The sequence below is a fragment of the Triticum dicoccoides genome, chromosome 5B (assembly GCF_002162155.2).
Source record: "Triticum dicoccoides isolate Atlit2015 ecotype Zavitan chromosome 5B, WEW_v2.0, whole genome shotgun sequence".
In the NCBI taxonomy this organism is placed as follows: Eukaryota; Viridiplantae; Streptophyta; class Magnoliopsida; order Poales; family Poaceae; genus Triticum; species Triticum dicoccoides.
This window is the reverse complement of record NC_041389.1, coordinates 674,956,524-674,983,272: the sequence shown is the minus strand read 5'-3', so window position 1 is coordinate 674,983,272 and position 26,749 is coordinate 674,956,524. Positions and strand designations below refer to the sequence as shown.

Here is a 26,749-nt window from a genome sequence, read left to right as displayed (position 1 = left end):
CTAAATAATTTTAAATGGTTCCACGTACCCATGTACAAAATGTCCGGTGAGTCTCGGTGAAGCATGTAAAAGGGGAGAGGGATAGGAAAAACAAATTGATGAGCAGAGTTGGATTAAAATACAAGTCACCCGAAACGCAAAATGAACTAAAAATCATAATCTTACCTTCATGATGGCATAAGTGTTCAGTTACGACATAAGAGCTAAAAACAAGTAAAACATATGTCTAGCACAAGTATGTAAAACATAAGTTGCCAGCCTAATGATACGCAAAATATAATCATTAAAAAACTCTAGAGTTGCTGCAATGTTTACTGCATTAGTTTGGTTAACTCACCCACGAACTATATAAAACAAATTGCCATCCTAAGGACATATTGTTAACCATGGGATTTTTTTATTGAATTGCCAGTATGGCATTAGTTGAGCTCCACCCCTAGTTTCTCCTAGCTAACGTTTAGTTTACATACATTGGTGTCCAAAATCGGATGGAACTTGGTTCATCACACAATTATTTCATGGCGGCACAAGTGTATACCATAATAGTACCATGATCTCGAAGATAGATTGCTAGTCTAGGTTACTAAAAAAAGATCAATAGATCATCGTCCTAGATACTACCACCAGTGCAGACAAAAATTCACCCTACTATCTCAAAAGTGTTACGGACATTTTTTGGAAAGGCGCAAATATTTTTTATATGTTAAGAACTTTCTTAGTGAACTGCACGATTAATTGTGTATATCTTGCGAACTTTTTAAAATATTTCCAACACTTCTTATCTGTCTTGAATATTTTTTAAATATTAGGAGCAGATATTTACTTTTCTTGACCATTTTTAAAAGATTATTGAACAATTTTGTAGACGTGTAAACATATTTGTTGACTTTTACTAACATTTTTAAATGATATGAACATTTCTATAAATGTGTTAATGATTTTTTAAGCATCCTGGAAATTTTAGTAAAATGTGTGGAACACATTTTAGTGGTGTGAACATTGTTTTAATCGTGGAGAACCTTGTTTAAAAAATAATAAAACAAAAGTATTTTTACAAAATTTTATCAATATATATAAATATAGAGATAATTTCTTTCAATAAAACATAAAAGCGAAAACCTGACAAAATCAGAAGTAACTTAGAAGCTAAGAAGTGATTGTTCTCAACAGGGCCTGGCCCATTTAGGAATGTGCTATGGGCGAGACATTCACTGGTACCGCTAGAAGCGACATAGACGTGCCCATTATACCATCCCTCTTTTTCATATCACAAAATTCCGCATGTGTACGAGACAACTTCCAGCACAAGTAAAATAGCATATTGTAACAACCATATTAACAAATCAATAATAAAAGTTCACTACAGACAACAAGCAACCATTAGGTGTTGTTTAATCCAAAATAAGTTCCCTCCATTACATACGTCAAAAAAAATTATGTTCAAGCGACCAATAGGGCGCATAAGACATATATTCCATCTAAGCTTTGATGACAGCAAAGATACTAAGACACTTGTGTTTCATGTTCTCTAAAGGGTTCTCCATGAAGGTTTCAATCTAAGCCTATAAAATGCTTAAATGAGAATATCAAATCAAAGGAGCAACAGAGCGCGTGCGAGAGCAAAGGGAAGCCTAAAATTTGAGACAAAATGGGAATTGGCATGGGAATGAACAGATAGATATCGGCCCACGTTGTGCCTCTAAAAAAGTTGGAGGGTTTTGTAGTAAATGATGCCACAAGCTAGTTGCACTAATCTCATTTAGAATTAATTGATTTTTTGTGACATGAGGCCATCTCCCCTTGTACTCAGCCACGTATCTGCATGACTATCATTCTACTGAAACGGTTTACGAAAGGGAGACACCATCTTTTTCTTTTTCTTGTTTTACTTGACCGATTAAAACCTCAATCTATGCCTTTGTCTTCATCTAAATTAATATTAGTTTCGGTCGTATGCCATTCTAGAAACTTACCACCAAAGCCACTGAACAAGATTTATTTATCCAATCTAATGTCTTGTTATAAAGTCATTTTCCCCCTAAGCACCAAAAAAATGCGTGTACGTGATTGTGGAGTCCATAGAGAGTATTTTGAATCTGGGCTATCCAATGCATAATGACAATACAAACATTGTGCGACTTAAACATGGGGGCCGAAGGGGATGTGGAGTCCATAGAGAGTATTTTGAATCTTGGAAGTCCTGCTTTGTTTTCCCATTCCAATTTGCATCCACTATTGCACTCCGTGCCCAACCCTCCTCCTCGATCCCATCTCCTTGTAGGGAAACCCTTTATAAGATTTTACTACTACCAACGTCCACCTATATATGGGCATTGTTGTTAACTTGCCTAACTACGAGCATCGTCCAGGAAAAACAGGACCGCTGCAGAAGTATCATAATTAGCGGTGTGCAGAAACGTTGCGAGATGCGTACATGAAGGTCAACGGTTTGCCATAAATAACTGGTAGCGTGGGAGATACTAGGACGCATCCAGTGTCACCTCAAGTAGCAGCGTGTACGTCTGACCAGGGCGCTACTAATGTGATGTCTGACACCCGGTGTACCGACGGGCATATGAGTCTTAAAATCTAGCAGCGTTTTGGTAGGCTGAACGCTGCTAACTTGATTTATCTTGTAGCATTTATCTAATTCTGAACGCTGCCAACGTTTGCAACCAAAAATGCTTTTTTGTTAAACATATACATTAAACATGGGAAATATCATTTTGAGACCTCGTTTACATTTTCTTAAAAACACAAAAAAATCTCATATTTTATTGAAGTGAAATATATGAAATTTGTTTTATCATTTTTTTAAAACACCGATAGTTGTGGTTAAAATATAAAAAATGCATGAATACCACCGGCAGCGTTTTCTCTATGATCAAACGCCCTTGTTGCGCACTCTAGCAGCGTTTGCAAGCGGACACTACAAATATATTTTCTATATTCAAACCCCTTAAAAATTCAAAATAATATTCAATAAATCCATAAGTGTACATTTAACTAAAATGGTGCATATGATGTACCAGCAAACTTTTGAAGTGAAATATACGACAACACTACCATAACGCAGGCACACTTTCCAGCACTCTTCGGATTACCCATGGTGATACCTACCTTCAGTTTGGAAGGAATCTATACTACACTTTGGTTTAACACTTTTTAATTTTAACCACTAATTCAAGTGCTCATATAATGACAGTACACCAAGTTTTAAGAACTTTAGAATGCATTTTTTTTAAATTCGAACGTCAAAACTTTAGCACCATGCCCTATCGTACAAAACGTTGTCAGTCATCTACTGCCTTAGCCGCGTGTGCGGATTGCACACGTGGCTGGTGTTTGGTATACAAACCGGCATGCCTGGGTCTAAGTTAGCAGTGTTTTGATCACGCAAATGTTGCTATCTTGTACGCATACAAACCGTTCTTCGCGGGTTTTATTAACTTCCCACTCACTCTCTCGGCTTCCTCTTCCCATCTCTTTGCACCCTCTCTCTCCACCACGCCCGCCGTTCTCATCGTGAAATCCACGACCACCGGAGGCATTCATGCTGCCAGCTGACATGCACGCGCCTAACTAGTGGTGAGTTCAACCCGGCCTCCTCTTCCTCTTGATCTGCTCCACAAGTGTGGTGAGTGCAATCCGGCCACCCTCAATCCTACGAATGCTTATACTGTAGAACATTTGAGTACCTAGTTAAATTTAGTTTATTTTGCGAGTGTACGTGGTTTATTAGATTAGTTAGATTGATAAATTTGTGTCACATGTGCATAATTTAGATTGATTATAGCTATTTAATTAGATTTATTTATTAGTGTTATATGTAGTAGATTGATTAATTAGTATGTAGATCTTGATTTTAATTATCACAACTTGAGTTTAAAACAGTTTACCACAACTTGAGTTTAGTAATTATCTTACATATGCATGTGAGCACACGTTAATTTTTTGTGAATGCAACAATGGATCCGGTATGTCCCAGGTGTGGTGATACCCGGGTTAACAGGTGCAACATGGTGTCGAACAGGCTCAAAGATGGATGGCATCCAATCACTTTTCCATTGTGCTTGGAGAGGACTTCGGGTCAAAGACGGTATGTTACTACAAACAATAGATGATTTCATAATCTGTTGGCTTCGTAAATGATCCTAACAAATGTCTGACCCCCCTTTTATTTTGTTAAGACCATCCCTTACTTTGCAACGATCGAGGTCCTTGAGATGCTACAAGTTCCAGTACTAGAGCAGCCTACGTAATTGAGTCCAAATTTCAAATGGAAGAGCACTTCAATTTCTCGGTTTTAATAAAAAATGAAAATGATCAAACCTTTTTCGGTTGCCGTTGATGGCAAAAATTGGCCAAGGCACACGAGCTAGATGTCGGGATGAGGATCAACATGTACATCATTGGTCAATAAGATCTTCAAATCGGGTTGCGTTTGCCAACTATTCCAGTGCTACCCCCTATAAGATTTCATAAAATATACAATTTCTTTCGTGTATTAAAGCTTATTTTACTTGTTGTAAATGACTAATCTACTTACATGTAATTTGGACAGCTTACTTCAACTTGTCCCATGAAACTCATAGGGCAGTAGACAGAAGGCATGTCACTGCAGGGATGACTCTTACTTGGCAAGAGGTACACATGGTCGTAGAATTTGTGGCCAACATCGAGGACCACATTCTGAATGCCAATGCTGGCCCGTAGAATGGGTCTTTTGTGCCATTTGTGCACATGCTAAACAAGAGCAATGTTAAGAAAAAGCCACTCCTAGTAAGAATTGCATTGTGTTCTATGTAAACTTATTCATGTTTTATTTAAATCAAATAAAGAGTGTGTTTGCTTATTTGATATACATATCTACATGTGTGTTTACTTTTCTGCTTTGCAAAAACGAAAACTCCCACGACGTATGGTGCCAGAGGAAATGCAAATTCAACATAGTGTTTACTTCCGAAATATCATCTCTGACACGACTGACATGGCAACCACCTACTCGATGTCACCATAAGATGAATGTCTAGTCGTCAATGGGTGGAATGAGATTCATGACATCTACATCAGCGACGAAGGTGACAGGTGCTACTTGTGAGCTGCGTTGGGATTTCCTTAAAGAAGAGAGAATGAAGTAGTACAATAGAGATAAGTATTTCCCCCAGTTAAAAACCAAGCTTATCAATCTAGTAGGAGAACCACACAGAACCTTGTTAGCAGCACATGCGCACACAAAAGCAAATACTTGCACCCAATGCAAACAAGGGGGTTGTCAATCCCCTCGGCGGTTATTTGCAAGGATCAAATATCGCCGTGGTAGATAGATAAAATAAAATACAAAATAAAATAATGGTAAATAAATTACAGCAAGGTATTTTGGATTTTATATATGATAAGGAAGACCCTGGGGCATAGTTTTCACTAGAGGCTTCTCTCTCAAGCACATAAAGTATGGTGGATAAACAAATATTGCTGGGAAATTTATAGAAAAGCGCATAGTTATGACGATATTCAAGGCAGTGATCATGTATATATGCATCATGTCCGAGACAAGTAGACCGACTCCTGCCTGTATCTACTACTATTACTCCACCCATCGATCCTTATCCAGCATGCATCTAGGATATTAAGTTAATAAAAATAGAGTAACGCCTTGAGCAAGATGACATGATGTAGACAAAGTAAACCCAATCAATATGACTAAACTCCATCTTTTTATCCTAAATGTCAACAATATTAATATGTGGCATGTCCCTTTCTGTCACTGGGATTGAGCACCGCAAGATTGAACCCATCACAAAGCACCTCTCCTATTGCAAGAAAAATCAATCTAGTTGGCCAAACTAAATGGATCGATCGAAGAGAAATACAATGTTATAATAATCATGCATAAAAGAATTTAGAGAAGACTCAATTAATATTCATGAATTAGCTGATCATAAACCCACAATTCATTGGATCCCAACAAACACACCGCAAAAGAAGATTACATTGAATAGAACTCCAAGAACATAGAGAAGAACATTGTATTGAAGGTCAAAGAGAGATAAGAAGTCATCTATCTACAAGCTATAGACCCGTAGGTCTGTGGTGAACTACTCACGCATCATCAGAAACCAGCAAGGATGATGTAGAAGCCCTCCGTGATCGATTCCCCCTCCGGTAAGGTGCCGAAAAAGGCCTTCGGATGGGATCACGGAAGAACATAAACTTGCGGTGGCGAAAAAAGTGTTTTGGGTGGCTCTCTGATGTATTGGAAATATTTGAGAATTTATAGAAGTGAAATTAGGTAAAGAGGTGCCATGGGGGGCCCACAAGCCTATAGGGCACCCCCTAGAGCGCGCCTCCTGGGCTTGTCGCTTCCTCATGACTCCCCAGGTCTTCTCCCAAACCTTCTTGGGTCCCTTCTGGTCCAAAAAAATTAATCCATTTTTTTCTCCGATTGTCTATTTGATATTGATTTTCTGAAGAGCCAAAAACAAGCAAAGAACAACAACTCGCACTGGGCACTAGGTTAATTGGTTAGTCCCAAAAAAGATGTATAATTGCATATAAAACATCCAAGATTGATACTAAATATCATGGAACGATCAAAAATTATAGATACGTTGGAGACGTATCAAGCATCCCCAAGCTTAATTCCTGCTCGTCCTCGAGTAGGTAAATGATAAAAACAGAAGTTTTGATGTAGAATGCTACCTAACATGTGTATCATGTAATCTTTCTTTTATGGTATGAATATTTAGATCCGAATGATTCAAAGCAATAGTCTATAATTCACATAAAGACATTAATATTCAGACATACGAAGAAACATTTATGCCTTTCAAAATAAAAATGCTAAAGAACGTTATCCCTACAATATCATGTATCCTTGTCATGCTCCATGTTATTAACACAAAGTATTTATCATGCACAACCCCGATGGCAAGCCGAGCGATTTGTTCATACTTTTTAACATGCTTCAGCTTTCAACCCTCACGCAATACATGAGCACAAGCCATGAATATAGCACTATGGGTGGAATAGAATATGGTGGTAGAGATTAATATGAAGAAGGAAAAAAAGGAGTAAATTATCACATCGACGTGGCTAATCAAAAGGCCATGAAAATGACCATCAATTGTTGTCAATGCAAGGAGTAGGGATTGCCATGTAACAGATGCACTAAGAGCTATAAGTGTATGAAATCTCAAACTAAAAACTAAGTGGGTGTGCATCCAACTTGCTTGCTTTAGAAGATCTCGGGCATTTGAGGAAGCCCATCATTGAAATATACAAGCCAAGTTCTATAATGAAAAATTCCCACTCATGTATGAAAGTGACTACATAGGAGACTCTTTATATGAAAAACATGGTGCTACTTTGAAGCATAAGTGTGGAAAAAGATAGTAATATTGCTCATTCTCTCTTTCTCTCTTTTTCTTTTTTGGGGGGATCTTTTTGGCCTCTTTTTTATTTGCTCACTGGGACAATGCTCTAATAATAAATAATGATGATCATCACACTTCTATTTACTTACAACTCAAAATTACAAATCGATACTAGAACAAAATCTGACTCTATATGAAAGCCTCTAGCAATGTATCAAGATGTGCAATGATCTAGCGTAACATGTATAAAAAAATGATGAACGGTGTCTGGGACACAAATACTATGTCAGCTATATGATCATGCAAAACAATATGACAATTATGATGTGTGTCATAATAAACGAAATGGTGGAAGTTGCATGACAATATATCTCGGAATGGCTATAACATATTTGCCGCTAAGTTCTTAAGAGGTATTGCCAAAACTAGTTAAAGCTAGTTACATTTGTATTGCCTAGATGACGGTGTGGGTGTGAAAAATTGCCGTGATTTATATTTTAAAACCAAACTCCACACTTATCTAATGTCCCAGTCTACAAAACATGTTCCTGCTTATTAAACACTAACATGTATTGGAAAAAATATTAACCATTTTGTTAACACATAGATTCCCTCAAATGACACCATAAAGTTGCCATCCATTACTCGAGGGAGTTCCAAACCCTAATTCATACACAATAAGTAATCATGTTAAATTATTGGATCTTCACTTTGTTATGACAAAATTTGAGTTACAACGCGAAATGATAGCAAAGAAAGGATGAGCAGATTAGTTTAAAACAGAAGCTGCCATCCGACACACAAAATGAACTAATCAAATTCTTAACTTCACAATGTGAGAACTGTTCAGTTGTGACATAAGAACTAACAACACAAAAACATGTGCCTAGCACAACTATGTAAAACACAAGTTGCCAGCCCAATGATACCTAGAAAATAATTTTGAAAAAGTCTTTTGTTGTTGCAATGTTTATCGCGTTAGTTTGATTACCTCACCCAAGAACTATGTAAATCACAATTTGCATCCTAATGACACATTGTTAACCACAAGAAAAAAATAAATGAATTGGCACTATCACATTGGTTGAGCTCCACCCCTAGGTCCTCCTAGACAAAGTTTTACTTACATATATTGGTTTCCTAAATCAGATGGAAATTGGTTCATCACACCATAATATTGCCATGATCTCGAAGATAGATTCCAAGTTTAGGTTGCAAAAAATACCAATAGATCATCGTCCTAGACACTGCCACTACTGCAGACGAAATTGACACTACCATCTCAAAAGTGTTATGAAGATTTTTTTTCAAGGGCACAATATTTTTATATGTTAAGAACTTTTTAGAAATTGCATGACAAATTGTTTATTTGTTCAAGACAATTTTTAATTGTTTGAGAACACTTCTTATATATCTTGAACATTTTTAAAATATTATGAGCAAATATTTACATTTCTTGGCCATTTTTGAAAGATTAATGAACAAATTTTCAGACATGTGAACATTTTTCCTGAATGGTACCCACATTTAAATGATATGAAAATTTCTATAAATGTGTGAACACTATTTTGAGCAACATGTTCTATGATAGGATCTTGAAATAAAGGCAAAGAACTAATTCGCTTTTGTGGTAAAAAATCTCCAAATGATTACATATAGTCTATTGGGATCACCATTCTAAATTTCTTGCTCGTGCTCCATGTTCACATCAGCTTTGATCTATGCATGGAAGTCATGATACCCAACTTTCAGTGTACAAAGAGGTAAATTTAAATCTGACAGGCCATAAAAAATATGTTGTGTCTAGTCCAACTGATTCAATGTGCCTCCACTATCCCTCTTATAAGGAAAGGCCAGGAGTGGGCCACTACCTTTTTTAAAACGTTACTAAATCAAAACTTTAATTTATAACCAAAAAGATGTAACATCTTGCTTTACCGGTTCGTACAATCCTTGTATGCATGATAAATATTTACGAAAAGATTTATATCCATTGCCATAGAATTTATATCAAGGGACCACACATGAATAGTCATGCTGCTAAAAGTGAAAATAAACCGCCATGTGTATATCCAATGCACAAATATTTCAAATCTATATATAAAGAAAGCTACCGTGCATGTATCAACAAATTCGATGTATATGGCTAATACAAAGAAGTTGCCATGGATCTTGATAAAATAAATGCAAAATATCAAAGGAGGTCGATGTGTATAGCTAATCAGTATAACTTGCCAATCTACACAATAAAACTACCATCTACCAATGAATTCCATGTCTCGAGGGATTTCATATGTAAAAGCTACCACATAGAAGTTGATGATCCTAGAAAAGTTAAATTATCATATGTCCACGAGTTCCACATGTGAAGCTAACACACGAATGTGGGGATGTTGCCATTGTTTTGTATGATAGTTATATTTGGTATGCAATAAATGATCATGCTATTTGTGCCTATATTGCACTAACAATCAAGCAATTTTACCTAAAAATCTAGTGCTTGGTCACTCTATTTTGTTATTAAGTTGCCACTACAAATCATGCAAAAAATTACTATGTAATGCTTAATTACGATATTTGTACCCAAAGAATTGTCGCTGTCAATCATGCAAAAATCATGAGCTAGTATTTGATCATTCTATTTCTACGTAAAAATTGTCACTACAATTACGCACATTTACCACCGAGATGTCGTAACCAAATAATGTGCATGGAAATGCCAAAAACGACTTTTTAAAGGAACTAATTGATTGCTATAAAAGTTGTCATGGAAGTGCATTTAGAAATATACATATACATTTGAAACCACTAAGGCCCTAAAGTTGCCACAAAATACTTGAACAAGTCGACAAAAAAGGTGAAAGGTAGTTAGACTTGTATGATCACTAGTTCATTAGTAGTTTTGAAATTGCCATGCTTCGCTCTCATGCTAGAGATTGGATTGTGTATTCAATGATTGAGACACACACAATACTTGAATATAAGAAAGAGGAAAATAAGTTTACCACCACGGATATAACATTTTTGCCACTAAGTGCTTAAGAAAATTTCCAAAACAAGTTAAAGCCAATGACATTTGTATATCCTAGATGATGGTGTGGGTGTGAAATATTTTGCCACGATTTATATTTTAAAATTTTCCAACCTTCACACTTCTCTGATGTCCCAGTCTACAAAAAATGTTCCTCTTATTAAACACTACTGCACATGTATTTCAAAAATATTAACCATGTTGTTAACACATAGAATCCATCAAACAAGAACCTAAAGTTGCCATCCATTTCTTGAGGGAGTTCCAACCCTAATTTGCACACAATAATTAATAATATCAAATTATTGGGTTGCCACTTTGTATGAGAAAAGTTGAGTTACCAACTCGGAATGGTAACAAAAACAAATGGATGAGCAAACTAGTTTAAAACACAAGTTGCCATCCAAAATGCAAAATGAACTAAAAAGCATAATCTTACCTTCACGATGGCATAAGTGTTTAGTTGCGACATAAGAACTAACAACAAAAAAACATGTGTCTAGCACAACTTGTAAAACATAAGTTGCGAACCCAATGATACACAAAAAATAATCATTGAAAAAGTCTTATGTTGCCGCAATGGTGATCGCATTAGTTTGGTTACCTCACCCAAGAAATATGTAAAACTAGATAATACCCCCGCGCATGGCTGCGGAAATGTGTAGAAACCTATTTACAAAATTCCATGCAATTTTTTTTAGTAAAATAGAATAATGTATAGAAACCCATTTTGTACATGCCTTGTATGGTGCCGCAAGCACAAAATGAATCCCATGCATATTAAGTCTCAACGACAGAGGAAACACCAACCATCTAAATAAAAAAGTGGTTTGAATGCTCTGTTAAATCAATGACAGAGGAAACACCAACCATAAAAAGTGGTTTGACAAAAAGGGTAAATTCTAAGTTAAATCTGCATATCAAGTAGTACTGAACAAACAAGCCAGGAACTCTGCACATGATGTAGCTTCGTCATCAAATCAGAATGTTCAGTGTCGGGCCACTTTTTTGGAAGAAACTATGGAGGTTACCCCTGCCCAACAAAATCCTACACTTCCTATGGCGATTAGCCAACAACAGCCTTCCACTAAGAATGAAACTACAAAAAAGAGGAATGGAAGTGGATACACGATGTCCAATATGCCACCGACTAGATGAAGACGGAGGCCATTGTTTCCTAAAGTGTAAATTTGCCAAGGCTGTTTGGAGAACTGCTTTACTAGAAGAATGTCGGATGCAACTTATAAATTGTCCGAATGCCATCTCGACAATGGAGGACATCCTGGAAATGGAAGAGGAAAAATGTCTAAAGATCTGCATCCTGTTGTGGTTATGGTGGTCTGAGAGGAACAAAGCTAATCAAGGAGAAAGGATCAGGACTGCAGATGAAGTCATATACTCACTACAACTGCATTTGTTGGAGTACAAAAAATACATCAAGCGACATGAGAAAATTTGCAGGGCATAAACCAGGTTTGGCACCCTCCCCCTGTTGACTTTCTTAAAATCAATACGGATGGAGCCTTTAGACAGGCAACTAGTTTGGGTGGGTGGGGTTTTACCATAAAAAATGATCAGGGAATTACACTAGTTGCAGGAGCAGGGAACTTGGAAAATGCTGGAGAACCACTACAAGCTGAAGCTCTTGCCATGGTATATGCTGTGAATGAGGCGTCAAGAATGGGGTGCCAAAGAGTCATCCTGGAGACAAATGCAGCTGTATTGAAACAAGCAATAACAAGTGACCTGTATGACTACTCGAGTCTAGGCGTAGTGTTTAAAGAAATTAGAGCAGTGGTGCAATCATCCTTCCAATCCTGTAAAGTAGAAACTTGTCCAAGGGCATGTAATATTCCTGCACACTGTTTAGCTGCTCATGGTGTAACTATGGAGCGGAGGAGCTATCAGATATGGCTCGATCCAATTCCTAGGGATGTAAAATACCTTGTCGCTGGTGAGTCCAGCTTGCCTTGTTAATGGAATGCTTTTGTGTTCCTTTCAAAAAAAAAAGTGGTTTGAATGCTTGTAATGTGGCTCGGTATCAAAATTTGTCCTGATCCCTAGCAGTCCATGTTAAGAATCATTCTCATCAATGCGAAAGTTTTGTGTTATCTGTAGAAGAAAGCGAAGTTCATTTAGAAATTTAGAATAATGATATAACCAACAACGTGATGTCTAGTAGCATGATGAAGTTCAGACCATACAGCATAGTAGATCAGCGCTCCAGTTTCCCATATTCTCCCAATTCAAACAGTGAACTTGAAATCGAACGTGTGTCAGAGGGGGCCCTCCATCAGAGGCAACCTGATGATGGTACGCTGGATTATGAAATGAATGGTTACAGATATGCTACCAAAAGTTAATCAGTATAACTTTTTTTTGACAGTTAAAGGCTAGTTGATTGATAGAAATAAGAAAGAACTAACAGAACGTCAGTTTGTTAATCAATTTGTTCGCTGGTCAATAAAAAGAACTAACAGAAGGGGAACACGACAGGGCTGGAAATTTGCCCACCACCGGCTCTAGGGTTGGTTCTTGGACCGACTGACCGCTGGCTTTCAGTTTCAGGCGTCTTTCTAGAGGAAGAAAAGGCAGAACACGGTGGGGAGAGGGCGGTCGCCCCAGTTTGTGAAACGTCCCGGTAAATGCGGCAGAAAAAACGGGACACGCGGATGTTTACCCAATAGGATCCCTAATTACACGTGTTGTCTCCCGGTAAATTGTCATTGCAAGTGAAAACAATTTCAAAATTAGGGAAAATCGCTGGATTATCCAGTTTAATTCTATTTTATTATCTCAAAATGCTATGCCGGCTCGATCTCTTGGAAGCACCCATAGGGGTAGGATGCTCATGCATATATTCATAGGGGTGAGTGTATGCTCGTGTATGTGATCGACTTCTTTGTACTGTTTTAAAAAAATAGCCTCCAAGCAACCAGAAGGGGGCACCGTCATTCTAAGCACGATTTCCACACGCGCTCAACAGAAATTTCAGAGCAATCGTTCTGTTTCTCTGTTTCTCACCAGAATGTTTTATCTAAATATGTACTGTAGCAAATTCGCTAAGAAATGATATTAAAACACGATGCCTTGGAAGACAGATGATACAGCACACAGGTTAGAGACGAATCAACACGGTTATCAAGACAGGTACAACCTTTTTTCTTCTAAAAGCACGAACGCAAAGCCAATACGGCTGTTCTTTAACAAAGGCACCAAACCAAATCACCTCCAGGAGAGATACCATCGGAGTTTCCTCAACTCAGTAATCATGAATTGCCGATGAAGTTAGCATCATCTCAGGCCTACACGCCTACAGCTCACCGGCAAATTTGTAGAGTTCTTGGTCCAGCCACTCTGCTCAGCACAAGCTTGCAAGATCTCATGGGAGGTGAGTGATGGCCAATCTTCTACCGCAACCCTTCGCAGATCATGTAGATCTCCCTCGAACTAGACCTCGTCGCCTTAGGCCTCAGGAGAGATACTTTCTTAAACTTCTCTTTGCAAAATTTGTTAAACCCTGCAGCAGGGCAACAGACAATCATTCATGTTGCTATGATATCAACTGCAGAAAAAATAAAGCAAAATCTACTTGTAAGATCTACCTGGTATATCCTCGCTCTCAAGAAACTTGATTACTAGGCTGCCTCCACGTCTAAGAACACCGTCCTCATCAGGATCTGGGCCTGTGGAGCTCTGAAACCTCTCCATAGTCTCACGATAGTCGGCCGATTCTTTGACCTTTATCTTACCAACTGCCAACGAGAGCGCACGCATGCCCAGCTCACAAGATATAGCTTCGTCTCTGGTTGTGATCCCTGAAACTACCGGACACATGTCGGATAATATCACAGAAAATCCCCGTTCCTGTACAACAGAGTAACATCAATTAATCAACAAATGAACAGAGCAACCACTATCAAGATCAACAGCACAAATATAGCTGACAGTCCTTGATCTGGTATTTCTAATCATCCACCATGAAATCAGGCACTGACGGTTTAAATGTTGAGATTACTGAAGCTTCATAGTTTTAAGGGGTGGACACGACAGATAGTTGGGCCAAATATGTGATGACAAACAAAACAGGCCAGTCTCAAAAGTTCTAGTAATCAACTAAATATTGTGATTTTGACAGAAGGCTAGAAACTGCCGTTTAATTAATACATGTTGGTCCTTCATAATAGGCAGCATCATATGCAGCTACATTCTCATATCTCCAACTGATGCTTCATTCTCTGATAAATATTGTTCGACCTTGTAGCTATGTGCTTTGCCATCTGTTATGTACCATATATGATGGCTGATGGATAAACTACAATTATTTGGTTATATTTTAACAACTCATGGCATTAAATTTGGTTTACCTAACAGTTCTTTTCTAACAAGCACTGTCAGGCTGTCAGCCAATAAACCCCGACACCCTTTTGGGAGAACTCTTCGGGACTATATTTCTGCTGTGAAAATAGTCCCAACATATGGATTTATAGTGCAAAGATGTCATGAATTTGGACCAATCAAGCCACATTTCGAACTCAGAATAACACAAATTTGATCAGTACGTAATTCCATTAATCTACGCAAAATACACATCCAGCCAAATTCCATTTCATCGAGTAGATTAAAAAAAAAACAGGCTATTATCGAACCTGCGGCGACATCGCCCTGGCTTGCTGCTTCATCAAAGCCATCACATCGGTGCAGACCGTCCTGACCCGCCAGTCGCAGTGCGCTGAGGGGACCTTCACCTTCTGCTCTGCAACAACCGAGCACCAAAATCAGACCCGACACCCCGCCCATCAATCACAGCATCAGCAGATTGGCGGACCTTGACATCGACGCCGACGACCAGGCCGCCCTTCTCGAGCGGGCCAAGGTTCTGGCAGGCCACCTGGAGCCACGCGCCGGGGGCGCACCCGAGGTCGAGCACGGCGGCGCCCGGGGCGATGAGCTTGTGCTGCTTCTGTATCTGGATCAGCTGCAGCGGCGGGGAATAGAAGCGCGACGCGTGAGAGATTGGTCCAAGGCGGAGGGCGGGGAGGGAGAGCGGGGCCGGAGGAGCGAGGCGGTGCTGACCTTGAAGGCAGAGCGGGCGACGTAGCCGAGGCGCAGCGCCTCCCGGTAGAAGAAGTCGGCGGTGCCCGTCGCGCCGCTCATGTTCCCGACGATATTGCGGCGCGGCGGCGAGCGGAGAACGGACTGCCGCGAACGCGGGTTTGCTAGGGTTTTAGGCCGTTTTCGCGGGAGCGGGCGGGCCTTGCTGTCTTGTGGTTCGCATGGATGGGCTGCTAACATGAGCATGTCTCATGGGCCTGGTTTGGGCTGACATGCCAAACCAGATGAGCTACAGATGCCCTAGAAAACCTTACTCGATTCTCTAAAAAAAAAAACTTACTCGAAACACATCAAATCGAGCACCAACCCCTAAAAAAACTAAATCGAGCACCATTGTAGTCACTCTGTGACCGATCTGGCATGTAAAAAAAAATTATTCTTTTTTTTGCGGGAAAAAAAAACTATTCATGTCTGCTCCAAAGCTCGTTTTTTTTCTTTTCGAGATAACTTTCAATCTATTCATCAATGGTCATGACAATACAAAGAACACCAGAAATAATAAAAATTACATCTAGCTCAATCGACCACCTAGCAAAGACTACAACCACTGGAGCGAGCTGAAGGCGCACCGCCGTCATCGCCCCTTCTTCACTGGAGCCGAGGAAAACTTATTGTAGTAGACAGTCGAGAAGTCGTCGTGCTAAGGTCTCACCTGATCAACGCACCAGAATAGCAACCGCCATCGATGAAAAGAAGCGTAGATCAGAATATTCCAACCTATCGACACATGAACATAGACGCACCAAGACTAGATCCAGGAAGATCCAACCAAGACCGGCAGAATTCCACGAGATCCGCCGAAGACATACCTCCACACGCCTTCCGACGATGTTGTATGCACCGTCAGAAGGGGGACTAGGTGAGGAGGACATTGTTCCAACTACAGGGAGTCGTCCTTGTCTCGTCTTACTGAGCAAGACACAAACCCTAATTAACCCTAAAAAGACCTAAAATGGAGTAGGAGCCCTCCCACTGGCAAGGACCGAGATCCACCACGCCTTCATGGCCCTAAGGCCACCGGAGACAAGGCGGATCAGTAGCAGCATCGGCGGGAGGCGAGAAGACCCTCGTTCTGAGAGGAGTTGCTCATGGAGGAGGAAAGCTAGATGTGATATGTCCTTTCAGGCGACTGTCCTTAATCAAAGCTTGTTGTTAACACATAGCTTTATTGAAAATTATCTAGCGGAGCTTGCTTCGCAAGAGTATTTTAATATCTGAACCTTGTACCCTGAGGATTTGTAATATATCATGGTTCCATTCTATGCCAAGTTGTACTCAGTTTCGAGAAGACATGGATCTCTGGTCTAGAACACATGGTGACTGGTTGCCGGGGTGCCACTAACACTTGGTACCAAAGCTGAGATGATGATAGGACACGCTAGTTAGCACGGGAGTTAGAGTCTAGCGGCGGTCTATAGTCTAGCTTGTTTGCCCCTTTTCTTGTTGCATAGCATGGATGATTATTTGTTTTGAGCTAACAGTTTGGTCATTTAAGTGTAGATGGAATCCATTCTGATCCACCACAACCCGGATCCTGCACCCCTTAGCTTCGCATACCTGCTCTTTGGTGTCTGGAACCGTCTCTATCATAGTGGAGAGGTGCCAAGGTATCAAGTTTTCCGGACACCACTTGCGGAATATCATGCCAATGTCTTCCTGGCAGCCAACCTACCCATCTACAGATTCACCTATATATGTCCAGTGGTATATATGCATCTACCCAGGATCTAGCCATCTAGGTCACAACTCTATTAGCGATCATAGGCCTTTGGCACCAAGAAGCAGAGATGCAAGAGCACCATGCTTTCCACTACTATCCTACTCTATCACCAACACAGAGGCGAATACGGTTCCCTCCCGCTCACCTGGATAGTGATGCAACTGTTGCACCCATGTCCCTCTACATGATCACCGAGTATGTCCTCGTCACCGAGCTAGCCAGAGATGCAACTCGGGCCAGAAGAGCACACACAACAACATTGACTACACCAACCCCTCCACCTCCACCTTCCGGCACCTCGTCTCAGCATAACTAGGTCGTAGTATCTAAGTGTAGTATCTAAGTGCATGCAAAGGTTTGCATTGCATAAGTTATAGTAACCCTGCATGTTGTGAATTTCCATGGGCAACAATAAATTGTGATGTTTTCTGTGTGTGTGAATTGACACCTTTTATGTGATGTTGTTTCCCTTTGTTTAGTTATGTTGTTTCATTTGCAGCTTAGTTGGTTCTATGGTGTTGCCCTATTTTCCCCTATGGATAGTGCTCATATTTTGGCTCTTTATATTGGGAACGGATACAGGATGGGGAACCACAACAACAACTGTGATGGCAATGCTACCCCAACGTGTCGATCCGCCCGTCGGGAAAGGCAGTCACGAGAGCACCCCCCCCCCCAAGGCCCCACCTCCTCCACAACAAAGGACCGACTACATATGGTTAAGGAAAGAAGAAACCAGTGTTTTGTGTGTTTTCTGAGAAGCACACATGCAATAGTTGAACATAATCCCCACCCTGGGTCACCCTCCATGTTGTTAGAGTTTCAGCAAACTAAAACGGTACTGACCAAGGGCATGGCCTGCACACCCACGGTCACAGATATGATCTGGGCACCAATTGTTTGTGAATTCCCATACATGTTTCCAAAAGAAATCTTGGGAATGCCACTAGATAAAGAATTGGAATTCACTATTGATTTGGTCCCTGGAATGGCGATCACTGGTGCAGAAACCCCTTATAGGATCTTGCTATTAGCAGCATGCCATCATAAGAGAAAGTGACAGCTATTTTCTCAAACTAGTATCAGCGTCCAGTCAAAGAGGAAACGTCATTGATATTTTAATACTAGCAGCGTTTGCTAAAATGGATCGCAACTAGTGAGGTGCACCATCCAGGCATTCCAACCCGAAACTTCTAGCACCGATCAGGGGAATGTCGCTAGATGTACGCACTCTGGCGGCGTGCCTACCATTTTGGACGCTGGTACATAAGTGTGAGTGCTATGCATGGTCTTCTCGTAAGGAGACGGGAGCAGATCCATAGTGGTGTATTGATCTGGTGAATATGTGGACTCGTGTGCGCTTTCTCACCTCAATGAAAAAACTGGTAGTCGTAGTACAGGGTAGCCACTGAGTCAAAGCTGGTTTGCTGCAGTTAAACTCCACCACCCCTTGTTGATACTGGTGCATATGTAGCTAGTTATGATGTAAATCTTGCTGAGTACATTTGTACTCACATTTGCTTAATTTATGTTTTGCAGAGAGACTTCAATCTCACTAGTAGTTCCACGTGGGCTTCGACAATTAGCTTGGGAATCCCAGACAGAGGTCTGGTTCCTATGGAGGGTCCTGTAGGTAGACATGCTTATTAGCCTTCTTTCTTTTCAGACGTCTGTACTCAGACATGTATATGCTTCCACCTGTGCTTGTTGCTTGTATGACTTGAATGCTGGGTCATAAGACCCATGTTTGTAATATCTAGCTCCTCGGAGTCTATTGAATAAATACTTTGAGTCGTAGAGTTTTGTTGTGATGCCAATTTTGTATTTACACATATCGAGCATGTTGTGTGTATATTATTGAAATGCTTGGTATGTGTGGGATTCAACGCCTAGTTCTTTATTCTTGGTAGCCTCTCTTATGGGGAAAACTCCCCTAGTGCTTTCACCGAGCCATGGTAGCTTGCTACTGCTCCAGAACACACGGGATGATCGGCATGTGTCCTTCTTTGCTCATGTGTCTGTCCCTTCAGGGAAATGTCACACGGTGTTTTACTGGAGTCCTTGTAGCTTACTACGACTCAGTTGCACACGCTGATGAACGACACATGCATTGCTGGGTCATGTATGCCTGTCCCTGTAAGTTTGTGTGACCTTGGGTTTACCACTAGTCATGTCGGTCCGGATTCTCTATCATATGGATGCTAGCGACACAATCATATACGTGAGCCAAAACACACAAACGGTCCCGGCCAAGGTAAGGCTGCAGCCGTGGGAATACCGAGCGTGAGGCCGCAAAGTGATATGATGTGTTACATGCTAGATCGGTGTGACTTAGGATCGTGGTCCCAATAGGCAGTGTGTGGAAGGGCATTGGTTGGTCGATTAGGTAGTGTACCTAGTTATATAGATCAATTTTTCGACAAAGGGTGGATTTTGTTGACTCAGAATGAAGCATCAAGTGGATACAAACACAATGAGTACACACCCGGCCTCTGCATAGTTAGGATGCACACAGCCAACACCAACACACGCAAAAAACACGCCAACAAATAGCAAAGTCATATACGACCAGAGCTATGCGCGTAGGCGAGGAAAAAAGACAGAAGCATTCAGATCCAGGATCGCAAACTACAGAAAAAACCATATCCACACCAATCATCTAATGACACCACACGAACGACGAGATTCTTCAACAGCAACGCCTTCAGAAAGGGAGTGACACTCAAGCGCCGTCATCACCGGATCCAACCACCAAGGCCGGAATTTAGGTTTTCGCCCTGAAGAAGCAATCCGAGCATATCCAAATAATGCCTTCAACAAGGTAATCTCCATTGCCAAGCATAACCACCTCTGGTCAGACATAGGCTTTCGCCCCGGAGCTCGAGACCGGGTGCTCGAGTAGTTGAGCACCACCATGATGTTACTCATGTGATGTCGCCACCGCTTTTCCACGATCCCAACAGCTAATGCGATGTGACAACCGTTGCACAACCATACCTTTGCATCAAGTCATGGTCCATAGGTTGCATCTCACCTCCATAGAGAACCATCGGATCTGGAGTAATCCTCATGAAGATCTTTCAATGGTCAAGGTCACCGCACTGCAATGAGGCCACAGCCGCAGCCTGGAGATCTGGGAGCCATGCATCTGTCCAAGGCCGCCTGGGGCAAGTGGAACCTGACACTGCTTCCAGCGGGCAATGCCGGTGTCCTGACCACCGATGTGACAAGAGGCATCGCCAGCCCCTGCTTAAGTCTGGCAGCAATAGGTGCGGGGCCTCATCTCCGATCTCCTCAGCAGGAGCCAGCTCCGCACAAGGACGGAGCCATGGCATCCCTGCTGGCGGCGGCTGTGAGTCATGATCGGATCTAGACGCGGTGTGCCCACACCATGGTGAACCAGATCTGTGCCCCTCCTTGGGTATTAGGAATCATAAAGCTGTTAATGAAAGCCTCATTCTCTCAGCTGCTTGGAGGTTAGCTAAAGCCCCTTCTTCTCATCTATACCTTGTGCTTAAGGCTAAATACTTCCCTGACACTTCAATTTGGAGAGCCACTAAAACCCCTCCTAAATCTGCTTTTTGGGCCTCTATTTTGAAAATGTTGCCTAAGCTGACATGTCATGCTTTTTATCAACTCACGAGTGGTAATCTTTCTTTATGGAGCATGCCTTGGTGTAATTTGTGGCATACTATTTATGATTCTCTTATTCCCCAACAAGCTGGTTTTATTTACCCCTCTCTTGTTAGGGAGCTTTGGATGCCTGGTCAAAAAAGTTGGAATCATGATCTCATATTTTCTCTTTTCCAGCAGCCTCTTGCGTCGTAAATTGTTAACACTGAAATTATTGATGATGATGGTCCGGATTTGCTGTGTTGGGATCTCACCCCAAATGGTATTTGCTCTTCTAAATCTGCTTACAAGCTTTGCCTCCAGGAGCTTCATAATAATCCTAGAAATGCCCCTATGGATATTCCTTTGGATTTGAAAGACTGTCATGTCCCAAGGGTCATGGCCCTCTTCTTATCCAAGGCCTTCTCGATGGAATGGGCCGTGAGACTTGGGCTTGGCCCAGTTCCGTGAATAGGCGAATGGATTATAAAGGAGAAGCTAGACAGAGGAAGGGAGGGATGGATTTGTGAAACGTCTGAAGCTTCTCACCCCTTGCTCTCGCCCTCACCTCCTGCTCTCTGTAACTCCCCTTTCCTTGCTAATTTCTCACCCCATATTCTCCTTGTATCCTCAATTTATATCTGAATATTGGTGCTGATTAGTCTGTTCATCCCATCTTGTGCTTGGGTCGTGACAATTTGGTATTCAGAGCCAACAAAAAAGTCACCACCTACTTCCTGCCTACCATATGTTCGACGAAATGTCCAGCCAACCAGAGGTGTTCACCGGCGGTGTTCTCCGCGTCACCGTGCACCATGTGTACTACCCGGTCACTGAGGAGACACTACTGCAGGTGTTTGCCGTGTATGGTGTGTTGAAGGTCGTCGTGTTCCAGAGAATCCACCATGTGGAGGCAGTGGTTCAGCTTCGATCAAAAGTCGGGGCGGCGCGGGCTCTCGCCTTGCATGGTCGGTATGTCTACGGGCACGCCTGTCTCCTTGACATCCAGGACGTGTCGCTGGAGTATAACCTGCACTTGTGCTTGCTGCTGGAGCTCAAGCAGACCACAACCGTGGCCGAGTACACGGCGGCATTCTGGGAACGAGTACATCGTGTGCTGGATCTCAACTCCACCATAAGCATCAAGTGCTTCGTACACCAGTACGTCCAGGGCTTGCACACGGATATTCAAGCAGCCGTGCAGTCGCAAATGCCGTCTAGCATCACCAGAGCATCGTGCCTTGCTCGGATAAGGGAGGAAGAGATCATGAAGGATGAAGCGATGGGCTCCGAGAAGCGTGGTGATGGCCACGCCCATGAAGTACAAGACCATGGCATCGGCGGCAGCAGGCTTGCTACTCCAACAACGACCATGCGCTCGACAGAGTGCCCGAGTTCTGATGCCACTGTCAACATATTTCCCGAGCTTTCCTCCCCTGCTGTGTGCGACGAGGCCCTCGACATCAACACCATCCACATCGCTGCACCAACGCCCGCCATCTGCTCGACCGGTGGTCTGGCCCATGGTAATGATGACGATGGCCCAATGTCAGTGTCCATGGTACTCTGGACTACACTGGCTACACCTCCACCGCAGCGCCCGGTTCCTGACCTCGAACTCGTCACAACAACTCCCACGAGTTGTTGGTTAAAAAGCTATGTCGAGGTTGCCTACGTGTTGACACCAGTGCCCAGAGAAAATCTGACAATGGGTCTGAATGCACAAGGACAGGTGATCCGGCCAGTACCATGGCCTTCGTTCTTCAGCAAGCATATCAATACAGCTCAGGGCAATATTGCCGAGTCGCCATCAAGCGCCGCAACTATGTCGAGCAGGTATGTGGTTCGTTGTTCGACCTTGCCACCAGTCCATGTCAAGGTGAATCTGGGGTGTGTCCGAATGTTGCTGGAGTCAGCTGCAGGAAAGTCACAGTTACTAGACCTCTTGTGCGAGTTTCTGATAGCTTCAGGTTCAGACATAAAATCAGGTTCCATAAATATGGTACTAGCAGCACGTGAGGCATGCAAGACTAATTGGTATATGGCTCACGTAGTTGACATTTTGTCCATGGGTGCACAACATTTTTCACTTCCTTTAGTTAGCTGATGGCGACAAGGTCACTTGCAGATGGATGATGTGTTCCAGATGCTTAAGAAATGGTGCCCACATAACCAATATGTGCAGCTGGCCTGTACAATTTAAGAAGCTCACAACGAGTTCCATGCTACCAGCGAGGTTTTGACTTCGGTGCTTAATTGGGAAGCTGCACTTTTGCCCACAGACTTCCTATTCGACAAGTACACTGAGCTGATGAATGTTGAATGGCATTTTTGTCTGGTGCAACCAGTTCATGTTTATTGTCCTCTACCTCTGGCTGGACCTCCTGATTGTAGCGACGGATGTGAAACTATGCTCAATTCTTCTCGGCTCACCTTAAGAGGAGTTAAAGGTATCTCTCATGAGTTTGCTAGTGCAACTGAATATTCTTGCTACACCATAATTAGTAGTACATGGTGGGTATTATTGGTGACTATGAAAATTATGATGGGAGGCACCGATGATATGACGAGCAGCCTGAGTGTGGATGGTTTGATTGGCAAACCCGGGTTGTCAGCTGTCCCATGGGTACAACTACAACGACCTAATTACTGGGAAACGAAATCGGGGTCTGTGCAACAAATAATCAGGGAGGCACCGATGACATTTCAAGCTGAGGCCCTCCTGGATGTTACTCAACCTGGTGAAGCTGTTAACAAAAGAAGAGTACCATCACTGCATACAGAAGGAAGAGAATTGTTTGCCGGAGTTCCTCAGCCCATTATTCACTTTCACTTGCCATTGCATATATGGGTTCCGGTGTTTCTAGTCCTCAGCTCGTCTGACATCCTTGCTGGCTTACAGTGCAACTCCGAGCAACTCTTGACTGCTCCCCTATATCATTTTGAACAATTCCATTGGATAATTGCATAGGCATTCTTTAATGGTATCAAGGGCAGTGTGGTCACCAACATTTTTGAGACTTTGTACAATCCTTGTGCTGCTCCAGTGCAAGAAGGTGTTCCTACTTATTTGGACTATTTTGCTGTTGCTGCTTGTTCTACTGGTCTGCAAGCAAGTGCAAGTATGTGGCAGTTAGTGCTCAAGGATATCTGGCATGTTCATTACCTTGGTACTGTGATTGAGTGGATGTTGTGCTTATTCATTCCTGTGGTGAGATGCTCTCTTGGTCATGGACCAAATTTTATTATCTCCGGAACTATGTCCACAGCATTGCCAGTTCAAGAGGAACCACAACTGAAATACTTCTGCCAATTCCTGTGTGGGCTAAGGTTGTGGAATCCGGGTATAAGGGGTGCATCTAAAACTTGTACAAAGCAATTTGGTATTCACAACAACTCCATGTCACCACATGCTGCTGTTGCAGGTAAATTGCAAAATTGCACAGTTCTTATTTACACTCGATGGAGCTCTATGATAGGAGATTCAGGTTCAACCTTTGCAATTAAAAATGTGGAACAGAGGGTGCTTCCTAAAATAACAAGTTCAGCTAGCAGATTATGGGACCCAGGAATCTTTGATGTTCATTGCCTCGGCACTATTAAGCTGTTTTCGACCACATGGGTGTCTTGCTTATTTGTTCCTGTTGTGAAAGATTTTCTTGGTCATGGACTGGAGCTTTCTGCTACAACACAGTGGGATCCTGGAATCTTGAATCTTCATGGCCGGGCAATTACTAAATGAGGATCAAGTATCTACATAGAAGTGCAAAGAGTGATTATGATGTTGGATGGCTGTCGGACAAGAGAGATAGACTGATCGATCGACCATTGGACCCAGGTGAATTTGGCTATTCATTGGTACTGCGTCACCGGCTTGAGGTCAAGCCGCATTTTAAGAGGGCGAGAATGTCATGTCCCAAGGGTCATGGCCCTCTTCTTATCCAAGGCCTTCTCGATGGAATGGGCCGTGAGACTTGGGCTTGGCCCAGTTCCGTGAATAGGCGAATGGATTATAAAGGAGAAGCTAGACAGAGGAAGGGAGGGATGGATTTGTGAAACGTCTGAAGCTTCTCACCCCTTGCTCTCGACCTCACCTCCTGCTCTCTGTAACTCCCCTTTCCTTGCTGATTTCTCACCCCATATTCTCCTTGTATCCTCAATTTATATCTGAATATTGGCGTTGATTAGTCTGTTCATCCCATCTTGTGCTTGGGTCGTGACAAAGACTTTCTCAAGCTCATTTGGAAGCAAAAAAGTTTGCTCCCTCGTGTTCAAACTTTTGCTTGAAGACTTCTTCGGAGGGCTTTGCCTACGGGCATGAGAGCTGGCCGCTTCTCTATTCACATCTCTTCATCTTGTTGTAGATGCGGACAGCAGGAGGATGAATTTCACCTCTTTTTTCTCTGCGGCTTCGCGAGAGCAGCATGGTTTTCTTCGCCTTGGTTTATTCGAGCCGATGTTCTTACTCAAGGGCACTCTTCTATGCATTCCATTCTCATCTTTCTTATTAATATGAGTCACCCTCATGCCTCTATTCAGAATGTTCTTAATTTTTTATGGTGCCTGTGGAAAGCTCGAAATGATTTTATTTTTGATAGGAAAAATCATCTTCCTCATCAGGTTAATATTGCTGCTACAACTTTGGACTTTGGGCATTTGCATAATCTTCACAATCCTTCTTCTGAGCAGCCTCTGTCTACTAATCATCATTCTACTGATATTTTACCTAAGCAGGGCAAAACGCTTAAATCGGATTTGTTAATTTTTGGGACTAAAATTTTCTCTGATGCAACATTTAGATCGTCCAAAATCCCAGGACTCGCTCGAGGACATGTGGGCACAGGTATAGGTGTTTGTATTTCCATGCCTTCGGATCAAGGTGAGATTAGTATTCAGGTTCAAGCTTCGGCCTCTTCAACGTCAACTCCCCTTCAAGCTGAGGTAGTTGCCCTTTCTTGTGCAGCTCACCTTGCCGCTCAGCTTAATATTACTAATCCCACATTTCTGACGGACTGTCTTTCTCTTGCTTCTGCTGCTGCCTCAAGAAATATTTCAGATTCTCCTGCTCATTGGAACATTAGAAAACAGTTGGCTACTTTTCTCAAAGTTACGTCTAATTTAGCTGCTCAAGTGTTTCATGTTTCTAGGGAAATCAATGGTGTCGCTCATAATCTGGCTCAGCAGGTTTTCCAATCTGTCCGAGAGACGCAAGTTGCTTGTTTTGCTCATGCTCACTCAAATTCTCCATGTCCAGTGGTGGCCCTTCTTTCAAACTTTCAACTTGCAGATATTCAACTGCACACAGTGCATTGCTTCTAAGGCAGGTCAAGCGTCTCGGGCACATAATGTTGTTGGCAGTTTTCTTGCCCAACGATTCATTCTGTGGGCTGCTTGTTCGGAGGAGATCAGAGTCTACTTTGTTTTCTTTTTCTCAGATGTTTTCTCCTCTAGTTCTGATCATGTTGCTCACGGCATAGTGCTTCTGGCCACTTTGCCCTACTAGGATCCTTTCTTCAGCTCCTACTCCTAGTTTCTGCTTCTTTTCTTTCCATCTTTCGCAAGTCTATGTAATACACTTTGTTCAATCTCTTTGAGCTGTATGAAATATGTGGCACCTTTTGGTGCCTTTGCTTGTTCAAAAAAAAAAGATATGTGCCCCTCTACATGCGAGGCTATGGCCAGCAACAACAGAGCAGCCATCGCACGCCGCTGACCGGATTCAAGGTTCGGTTGAATCTAAGGCCCAAGCTATCCACCAGTATATCACCAACAACGTAGGGAAGAACAACCCTGCTACCTTAGGTGCAGGCCCGCCGCTGCCACAGCAAGGGTTGGCGGCGATGGCAGCGAGGAGGGCAAGGAGTCGGGGCCTGGGTGGTGGTGGCGAGAGGGTCT

The 26,749-nt window shown here is 42.1% G+C and overlaps 1 protein-coding gene across 1 annotated transcript; it reads right to left on the bottom strand.

Moving 5' to 3' along the window:
* Positions 1 to 13,477: 13,477 nt before the first annotated feature.
* Positions 13,478 to 15,631, bottom strand: LOC119306623 (ribosomal RNA large subunit methyltransferase E-like). The gene is made up of 5 exons (XM_037582798.1): positions 15,484 to 15,631; positions 15,236 to 15,385; positions 15,057 to 15,158; positions 14,013 to 14,274; positions 13,478 to 13,927 (listed from the first exon to the last, which is right to left on the bottom strand). Exons 1-5 carry the CDS (start codon positions 15,562 to 15,564, stop codon positions 13,818 to 13,820), a joined length of 705 nt encoding a protein of 234 aa, XP_037438695.1. The 5' UTR covers positions 15,565 to 15,631; the 3' UTR covers positions 13,478 to 13,817.
* Positions 15,632 to 26,749: the final 11,118 nt, after the last annotated feature.